Here is a 10922-nt window from a genome sequence, read left to right as displayed (position 1 = left end):
ATCTTTAAAAAAACCTTGATTTAGACAACTTAGTCTACAAAAACCTAGGGTTTAAAAAACTTAAAAAAAAAAACACTAAAAAACATTGAATTTTAAATAGCTATATATGTTTAATAGTAAAATTTGATTTAACACAAAAATAAAATCATTAATATCCAAGATTTTTGTCATCGTTTAAAATTTTTTAACGAAAACACAGTTAATTTACTATTACGGTAAACTTTTACTGTTGTTGTATTGCCTAACACCGTTTTTATCCTTTACTTAGTTTTAGAATTAAAAAAAGACTGATAAACGTTTAATTTTCAAAAACCTAAAAGAGTTTAAGAAAACCTGAAAAAAATTTGTTAAAAACCACAAAAAAACCAGCTTTTCATTTAAGCGTTCAAGTACTTTAATTAATCGATATTTTTAATAAGTTTTTAGCCTTGACTAACTACATAATATTTTATTTTTTTTTATTATACTTACACAATTTTCCAAATACTGGATGATTTAATTAAGCTATGTTTTGGTATTGGTACATTTTTTTAGCAACCCTTTGTATATCGAACTGTGATTATCATTTTTTTAGCTCTGTCACGCAATCAGAGTAGCTTGAAGTTTTTGTAAAACATAGATTGGTCAAACTTATTTGTAAAAAAATCAGACTGCCAAATGATTTTTTATTTTCTTGAAACATGTGTTTATTTTGGATTTTAATTTTTATTTTATTACTTTTAAAGTGTTTAGTTTTTGCGTTTTAAGCTTGATGTAAATCATGCTTGTAATTAACTATTTTTAATTTTTATTTTAAAAAAGTCAAAAGTGATAAAATTATACTTTTAAAGAATAATCTAGAAGTTCTACACGATAAAACTTGAAAAGACTATTAATCTCATTATTGATTTTAATACTATTTAATCAGATGGATTTGTAATATGAAAGCTGAATTACAAAGTCTAAAAAAGGTTTTTTAGTATTTTTAAAGTTTGGTTTGAAAAAAAAACTTAATTATTTTTAATTGAAAATAAATGAAAATTAAAATTTGAGTAAAATCTAAATGTCCTGTACATTCGCAAAATTATATCTAAAATAATTGTCTAATACTTATTTCAATAAAAAAATATTATTACAAAAATTTTTAAGTTCTTAGTTTTTTACTTACACTTAACACTTCTAAAAAATAAATAATAATTAAAATATAATTTATTTATTTATAATTAAACCTATTCCATAACTGAATTAACTCAAACTTAAGGCAGTACAAAGTTATTATAAATACTTTTTAAAACTCAAGCTAGGTAGGAAAACTTATAGAACTTTCGACTAATTTAGACTATAATATTAAATTTTTTTTTTTTACACAAAGGCAAATAAATTTAACATTAACTTTATCACCGAAAAATTTTTTGTTGAGACTTGGTGTGCTTAAGAAATACTCCTTGCATATACCTAATTAAGACTTTTTTAAACTTGAGACTAGTGTTAAAAACCTGTTAAATAATTTTGTTTGAAGTAAATTGAGTTTTTAGTTCTTTGCATTAATTTAGTTTTATCGGAAATTTTTCAGTTAATTAATCTTAATTGATAATGTTAGGTTTCAGTTTTTTACTTTAAATACTCTCTCTATATTTACTTTTGTTAGAAAATTCAGTCTGATACAAGTATAAGTTATAAAACATATGTTGAACATGTTTATAAAACTTACTTTATTTTTTTAAAGTTTAATAAATAGAACTAATAACTGAGAAAAGTATTTTAAATACTTTTAAACTTTTTATTTTTCAGAGTACAATAACTTTAACAACTAACATTTAGGATAAGGAAAGAGAAGCATCAAACCAGCGCAGAGAAAAGTAAACAGTTGATCACAGATGACTAGGAAATTCAGCTTGACGGATTATTTATTTTTTAATGCTAATTTTGTGTCTTTTTCTTTCTTTTTTATTAAAAACAAAACATAATCAACAACAAAAAACTATCCGCCTTGTAGTTTGTTGAATGATTGTATCGATAAGAGTAGGAAACGTTTATAGTCGGCGGGCAACATGTAGAAAACTTTAGTAACAAACAGGCTGAAGCATTTCGATTTTTAAACACAAAACTACTTGTTTATGTTTTTCTTTTTGATAAAATGTAGATTTTTTGTGACAATTTATAACTTTTGAAGTTTTTTATAACCATATATTAATTAAAGACCTTTTTTGCTTTTTATTAAATATCCAGTCTTTTCTAGTATACGTTATCTTTGCTACTCTACTTTTATGCTTTGTAGTTATGCATACTTTATTTAGTATCTACTATTGAATTGCGATTAAAGTTTGTAGTTATAACAAATACTACTCGATATAATTTTTGTTAGTAAATATTCTTTTTGCAAAGTAGTTTTGATTTGTAGATAAACATATTTATTGCTAAATTTTAAAGTACTTGCTCAGAAATTTACATATAAATAAATACACAATAAAAACTTATATATAGTATATATAAACTATTCATTATAAATAAAGATTATTCTATGATAAAAAAGTTTTGCCGCATTATAGCATTTCAGCCTTAGCTGGTTTGCATTAATAACATTTACTACCTTTTTTTTAAATAATAAAGCAAATTGCAGGTCTGCATAAAATGTATGTTTGCATTCTTAAATAATGTTTTTAGAACTAATTTTGTTGACATTTAAATATAAACAGTTTTGAAGCACACTTAGCTCCTTATTTACAACTATTCAAATACATACAGATTTTATTAAATAATAAATAAAAATGCTGACTGAAAAATACAAGAAATTTGAAAAGGTTGGACAAGGAGCTTTTGGGTTAGTAAGAATGCATTTATATCATACTTAATTAATTGAATAACTATAACATTGGGGTTAAAATATAAATCTACCAGAATGAGTTCTTTTATTAAAATTTGTATCTAGCCGTTTATAAATTCAAAAATAGCACTTCCTGCTAGATTATATTTAAAGCGATTGTTATACTTATAAAATGTTAGTGACATATTGTTGTAGTGTACTAAACTTAATTCTTAAACTGTACAGAGAAGTCTTCAAGGCAACATCCAAAGAGACAGGAGAAATAGTTGCACTAAAAACAGTTTGTTTCGAAAATGGAAAAGTAGGGGTTAGTATTGTTATAATTAAATAATCCAACTTATTTTAATTAATTCGAAAGTACTTTTTTTATTGACTAAAACTAAAAGCAAACCAGAACTGGTCTGTTAAAACTCTTTTTTTAATAAAAATTGATTTTTATATATTTCTACGAATTATACTTCACTGAATAACTTATTAAACAATTTTTTGACTAAAAACGGTTTTACCGAAGCTTTTATTTAGTTAGTTTTTATGTTTAACAAAAAAAAACAGGTTTGTGTTGTATTAATTTTTAGTAGAAATAAAATATTTGTTAAAAGTTTATTTCAATATTCAGTCATTTTATTAGTTTCCATTAACTTCTTAGAAAAATCAAAATTCTTCCTGAATTTATCTAACTCAGTGAATAGCCTATAATATTTTTACTCATAAAATATTATTATTCATAAAATATAATCATAAATTTATTTGTTGTGTTAAACAGTTTAGACTGCTCGACGAGAGGTCAAAAAATTGCAAGAGTGTAAATCTATCTAAATATAGTCAATCATTAAAGTTTTTGGTATGAATGAGTACAATAATGTGTTCTAATTAGTATTTATTTACCAGTTTCCACAAACTGCTCTGAGGGAGATAAAAATATTGCAAGCGCTTAATCATGAAAATATTGTGAAGTTAATTGAAGTTTGTAGCTCTGCACCTACTAATTTGAACAAATATGTTTATATTGTTATATTTGACCTCGTGAAACAATAAGTACTTTTAATTGTTAAAAAAATATTTTGACCAAAATCTATACTAACTAATATGCTTGTTAATTTTTTTAAACAAAAATTTAATTTTAAACAAAAACTAAACATTTCTTATATAATTTGATCTACTTCATTAAGATAATGTCTTTAAATTAAAAATATTATATCATTTAGTAGTCCTTAAAATAAAAATAAGTTTTGAGGTACACAACAAAAAAACAAATACTATTCTTATTATCATAGTTAAAAACTTAAGTAATTGCTATGCTAAAACTTTACCTCAAAACATTTTAACTGTTTTAAGTAGTTTAAACGTTTTGTCTTGTATTTAGTGACTTGAAATATTTTTTTCAATTTTTTAGACATTTTTAAGTAATTTATAGTTTATACTGAGTAGATTTTTGTGTACACATTACCATGAAATTATATATATTTTTTTGAATACATACATACACTTACAGACAAAGAAGCGTTTCTTTAGTTTTGGAATTTTGCGAATACGATTTAGCAAAACTTATTAGCAATAAAATTATAGAGTTTACACTCGGTGAAATAAAACAGGTTTGTTCGATTGTAGGTATAACTTTTCATCAATAAAATTAAAAAAATATTTTTTATATTTATAAGACTTTTCCTTGGCGTAATAAAAGGTTAAGTTAGTTTTAAAGTATATATTTCCACTTTGAAAAACTTAAAAGGTTTTTTAGCTATTTGAAAAAGTTAATTTTTAATTAATTAAAAAAGTTAGGTTTAATTTGAAATAATTAAGTTGTTTTAGTTTTAATTTTATTGAATTTTTGTTAAACATGCACTTTTACATTGATGTGCGCAAAAGTTAAAATAATAATTAATCAATTTCATCTAACATAAAATGTATTAACTAGTTATATGTAATTTCCTTTAATATTTTACAACAACACATACAATAAATAGTATAAATAAAATACTCATAACTCAACAGATATCGTTCCAACTATTAGAAGGATTATTTTACATGCATAAAAAATTCGTTATTCATCGAGATATTAAACCTGCTAACATTTTAATCACTAAAGATGGGACTTTGAAAATTGCTGATTTTGGACTTGCCAGGTTAATGATTTAAATCTAATTTACCCTATAAAGATCTATTTCAGATAATTTTTTGACTATTAATGATTCACTCTTATTTTTAGAAAGCTACAGCTATGAAAAATGATAGTATAATGAAGTTTGTTTATTTATAAGTTGTTATAATTGGAATTGTTTTACTGTACTTTTTTACAATAGTAGTGTATATAAAATCTTTAAAAACTTCATAACTTAAAAAAAAAACTATTTAAAGATGACCTTCATAATGAGTCTCACCTATGAAATTTTGACTAATTATGTCATTAAGTTGCTAAACATTGCCTAACTCGGGCTAGTATGAATTTTCAATAAAAATTCAAATTTTTTTTAAACCCTTTTTAAAATACTTAAAATTTCAATTTTAAAGTTTCAAAATAATATTGTTTCGTTATTTATCTTATTATGCCTTAAATGTTTTAGCTTAGAAAATAGAAATTAATTTAATTCTGTTTTTTATACTTAAAATTATTTTTTTAATATATTTAGGACGACTCAAATTATTCAATTACAAAAATTGGTGTAACGAAAAAAAAAATTAATGTTTAGTATACTTTGATTAATGCAGTTAACATCTTCTGAATAAATACAACTATAAACCAAACTAAAAACTCTATTTTTAATTTTATAAGCAAGTATATTTAGATTTTAATTCTAAGTATTTTGGCAACACTATAAAAAGTAGTTTAATCTAAACTTTTTAAACACTAAATGTTTCTTAAAAATTTTAAAATAACTCTAAAAACAGTAATATTTAGACTAAAGTCCAGGTAAAATTGTTAAACTAAAAACATTCACCTAATTTATCTATATTTCTTAAAAAGATAAAAACGGACTTTTATTTTTATAATCTAGTTCTCTATTATGCTGTAATTGGTCTAAAAACAGATTCGTTTCTAGTAGGATTTAACAAAACAACCTAATATGTGAATAATTTATAATTTTATGTTAACAGTTCACAAAAATTAAAAAAACGCACTAAAAAATTATTAAAATAATCTGATTAGTAATAGAAAACTTAAAGACTTAGAAAATATCAATAGAAACAATTAAATAGTATATAAAGAACATAAAGAAACAATATATAAAGCATAAACTCGAAATTCTTTTATTAACAAACTTTGTTTGATTTATAGCGTTTACAGATAACTAATATTTAGAGTCAAGTAGATAAACAAACGTTATAAAACATATATAGTAAGATATACTAATACAATTAATATTCGTAAAAATAATGTTTATTTCAGACCGTTCACAGTTTGCAAAGAAGGTGAAGGGAATAGGTATTCAAAAAAAGTGGTAACACGATGGTACAGAGCTCCTGAAATATTGCTAGGTTAGATAAATTATTTGTTTTTTTAGACTATACAAACTTTTCGTATTTGTTTTAATATTTGTTCAGTTGTATGAAAACTGCACAATTCGCTTATTTGTATTTATATTAGGTATATATTAGAAAAAATTATACTCAAAACTAATTCATCACTTGTGTTTATACTTTATTAATAAACTATTACAAGACAAAAAAGGTCATTAAATATATTTTTTTAGAACGTTTGTACATTGCATTTATAACTTTTGTTAGGCAGAAGAAACTATTGACCGCCAACTGATATAATTGTTTTTTAGGCAAACAAAATTAAGTTATATTTAAAGTTATATTTAAAGTTATATTTATCATATATTTATCATATATTTGTAATGTAATTTTAAATTTTATTTTCCAAAAAAACAATTTTGTCTATTTTTTTAAATATTTTTGGAAGACCATTATGTATTAATAATTAATAAGAAAAAAAAGGACCGACAAATGATTTTTGGGAAACCGTGGTTTTATATTTTATAATGAATTTAATTATATTTTTATTTAGTTGAAGAAACTACAAACCACCAATTGATTTGTAGGGTGCCAGATGTAGTTATATTTTATTTTTTTATTTTAATTAGGGTTTTTTTTTAGTATGTTTAATGGTTTTTATATTGCTTGTTTGAATTTCAGGTGAAAGAAACTACGGACCACCAGTTGACATGTGGGCTGTCGGATGTATTTTGTGTGAATTGTGGACAGGAAACGTTTTAATGAAGGTTCGTGTTTGATTTCTTAAAAAAATATATTATACCAGTAATTTAATGTTAATAATACATATTCAACTGCAGTGTTTTTCTCCTTGATAAAAAAAAAACTATATCTCTTCCTGACAAGATTTCTCTTAAAACTACCCTTGACCATTTACAGTATATTGTCCCCTTTTTTCATATGTAGTATAAAATTTAAAACTTACCTTTAATACGCCTAAAACAGGTTTTTTTTGCTCTTTTTAATTATATCCAGAGTATTTAGTGTAAGTTTAAATATATAGAATTTTACATGCTTAATGCCCTTTTCTGCTTGTGACCCCAACGGTACCAATATGGCACTTTATGGAAAACACTGGTCTACTGAGTACTAAATAAAATTAGATATATTGACCATATTAACTTCTTACTGATTAACAGTAGATTTAATGTACTAAACATTAGTATCGATAAAATTTTGATTGCATTATAATTTTGCTTGATTAATAACTTAGTTATATGTTTTAAGGATTAAAAATTTAACATTAATTTACGAAATGATAAAATTAAGCATATTTATAACATTAAATTTTATAGCTTATTTTCTTATTATTATTTATCTTCTCAGGGTAAAGATGAAAGAAATCAACTTAGTTTGATAAACTACTTTTGCGGATCAATTACTTCTGATATTTGGCCTGGTGTTGAAAAATTACAACATTATCGAAGTTATATTATAAATCATAAAAACCATCACAATAAGTAAGTAATTATAAGATAAAAAATTCATCAAAATTGTTTTGTTATAACGTTTAAAAATAGCTATTAAAATGAAATCAAATAACAAAATGATTAGTTAAGTGTTAAGTACATGTATTAGTCTTCTTAAAATTAAAAGCATTTTTATGAATAACAATGATAGAAAAAAATAATTGGTTTTAGATCAACTTTTAAAATTTTGGTCGGAAAAATTATAGTTTTATAAACGTTACATTTTCAATGATTAGAAACCAAACAACTGCCAGTTATATTATCGAGTAAATTTATTACAAATATGTTATAATAGTAAGTTAGAACTTTAATAAACTTACATTGTAAATGAAAATAATAAAGTTTCTTTCTTATACCCGGTTCGTTGACCAAAATGATTATTAGCGTTGGTTTTTTTGAACAAGTGTTAGAAACAGTAATCTTAATTGTAAACTACAGCATGAATTTTTATTTTGTCTTTTAAAAAATCATATGCAGTTATATTATGTTTTGTTTTTATTTTTAGCATAAAAAACGACTGAAAAATTTTAAGAAAACTAATTAAATTTGTTTAATTTAATATTTTTTTAAAATTTTATATTTTTTTAATTGTTTGATAATTTTAAACAAAGGATGCTTACACTAAAACTGGAAAAGGTACAAGATACAAACGGATTGGATTTAATTGACAAACTTTTGTGTTTGGATCCTAAAAAGGTAAACAATTAAGCATACATATAAATCAAGTATTTTATGAAACTAAACACATGCTTTTATAGCCTAATGCAAACATATAAATAGTCAAAGTGTATATATTTGAAAAAAATTAGAAATTTATGTGGATTTTCTATATGTAAAACATTAGAACAATTTATTTTTAAAAGCAGCTATAACTAAAAATTCCTATAGTACGAAACAATTCTCTGAATCATTAAATTTGTAATTTTATCCTTAAACTTAAGTTGAGAAAACTAACTGTTTTTTTTTTAACAAATACATATAACTAATATAAACAATTATTCTATTATTTAATTTAAACTCTATATTGTTTTTAAAACTAAAAAATGTGGCTTTCATATAGTTTTCATTATTTCTAGAACTTAATAGTATCAGCTCAAAATTCATACAAGTTTATCTTTTTTACATTATAAAAAATCTATTTTTATATTTTTTATTTATAAAACGCAGGCATCTTCCTTTTAACATAAAACTCAAAAAATGTGTCGAAATTTATTAGGATGCCATTTAACTTTAGAAGTAAATATTAATATTCTAACGCATTGAACTCATTGACAGCAATGATAAATACTGAATCAGCTGTAAGTTTAAAATTAATTTAATAAAGCTTAAGGCATTAATCTACTCCACAAATCTGTCCTAGAAAAGACGTTAAAACGTCTCGAAGTTTTGTGTTTCTATACAACCGAAGAGTTTTTTCGGGCACCAAATTATAAGACCAAATATTTTAATGGCTTTTTCTTTTGTCGTTCAACAAACTAAAATATATGTAAATTATATACTACTAAAGTACAACAGACAGTAAATTGTCTTTATGAGAAAAAAGAAACTAAGTAAAAATTTACTTAAACATTAAAAATATCTGCAAAACTTAACCGAAAGCGACAACTAACGACTTAATCTAAATTCTGAAAAACAGTTTTAAAAAGGAAAATAAAAACAAATTGTTAAAAATAATTTTTAACAGAGATTAACTGCAGAGGAAGCCTTGAACCATGACTTTTCTGGACACAACCTTTGCGTTCTAGATCATTGAAATGTTTGGAAACTTTAAAGATGCACAACCCCGAAAATTTGAAACAGAATCACCGAAAACTAAAGGTTAAAAGTTGTTTCATAATGTTATATAATTGTTTTGTACTATTTTATGTTGTTCATTATTATGACTTTTATGCTGATTAAAACTTAAGCTTTTAACTGATTTATGTATAAATTTTTTTATGTTTAATAAACCTATATTAAGGTTTTCTAGGACAATTTTTTCTTGTCCTTAATAAGTATTAAAAATTCATTAAAAAAAAAACTAATTATATTTAATAAATTATGTTATAAGATTTTTAGACTGCAAAAAAAAACATCAATAGAAATCATCCCTTAACAAACATAAGAATAAGTATCTGAAAGAAAGTCTGAAGTTAGCATTCTAATTTCTCATGCTACTATTGTTATTTACAATTGATTTTTGTTAAATATTGTAAATTTCATTATAATTTATTCACAGGCGACGAAACAACCCCAAAATAACACTAGACACCATCCTTACAAGAAAGATCACCACCAGAGAAATAACAATATACATAAATAAAAAGATACTTTAAAGCAGTATGAAGATAGAATTTACTAGAAAATAACATCATTAGCAAAATTCATATCGTATTATTTTCACTCAATGGGTTGAAGATTGATAAATTTATGGATATATCATAGTACGAATTTGATTTTTGCGCGTTTTTTTAGACTCGTTTTACTTTATATAAAATAAAGTAATAATATAAACTTCGCCTCTGAATTATAATACTTGTTTTTTAGAATTGAACTGCTGTGGTTTTCTAAATTTTCTACAGTTTTCAAGATTCTTTGTCCCACGTATCATATGAGTATATATATATATATATATATAAATCTATAGTGTGATTAGATAAACTAAATCACTTTTAACAGAGCCGACTTGAGGGTTTTTTTTTCAATTTATTTTGAAGATAGGATTCAAAATATTATAACTGTATATTCACTATTCTGTTAAGTAGAACTGATATTCTGTTATTTTATTTCAATAGTATCTTAAATAATATCAATAGCATGAACATGATGTACATAAAATTAATATAAAATATTCTAGGGTTGCAACGTCAGTAGCTAAATCATTAAACAATATTAGACACACTAAGTTTTCATAAACGTTTAAAACTATTCAAATTGTAATCTAAAAAAAGTTTACAATTACTAAAAGTACAATTATTTTATTTAAAGGTTAATTTTAGTTTAGATATCTATCAGAGATCTAGAGATTTTTTACCTTGCAGCTATGTAAAAATACATTTTTTTCGTGCTAAAATTTACCAGTTATTGCTAAAATCTACATTTCTATCTTTCAAATCCAAAAAATATTTTGAAAGCGTAGTTTTGAGTCTGTGTTTATTGTTGTTCAAAGATAATCT

The 10922-nt window shown here is 23.2% G+C and overlaps 1 protein-coding gene across 1 annotated transcript; it reads left to right on the top strand.

The window, feature by feature from the left end:
- The first annotated feature begins 2747 nt into the window (after window positions 1-2747).
- On the top strand, window positions 2748-10069 carry LOC145829000 (cyclin-dependent kinase 9-like). The gene is made up of 10 exons (XM_082936742.1): window positions 2748-2800; window positions 3029-3110; window positions 3692-3799; window positions 4294-4395; window positions 4796-4926; window positions 6189-6277; window positions 6941-7026; window positions 7625-7758; window positions 8379-8463; window positions 9986-10069. The coding sequence occupies exons 1-10, from the start codon at window positions 2748-2750 to the stop codon at window positions 10067-10069; spliced, it is 954 nt and encodes a 317-aa protein (XP_082792868.1).
- Window positions 10070-10922: the final 853 nt, after the last annotated feature.

This window comes from Thalia democratica, chromosome 2, assembly GCF_965202585.1.
Source record: "Thalia democratica chromosome 2, ktThaDemo2.hap1.1, whole genome shotgun sequence".
Classification (NCBI taxonomy): Eukaryota; Metazoa; Chordata; class Thaliacea; order Salpida; family Salpidae; genus Thalia; species Thalia democratica.
This window is presented reverse-complemented; position numbering and strand designations above follow the sequence as displayed.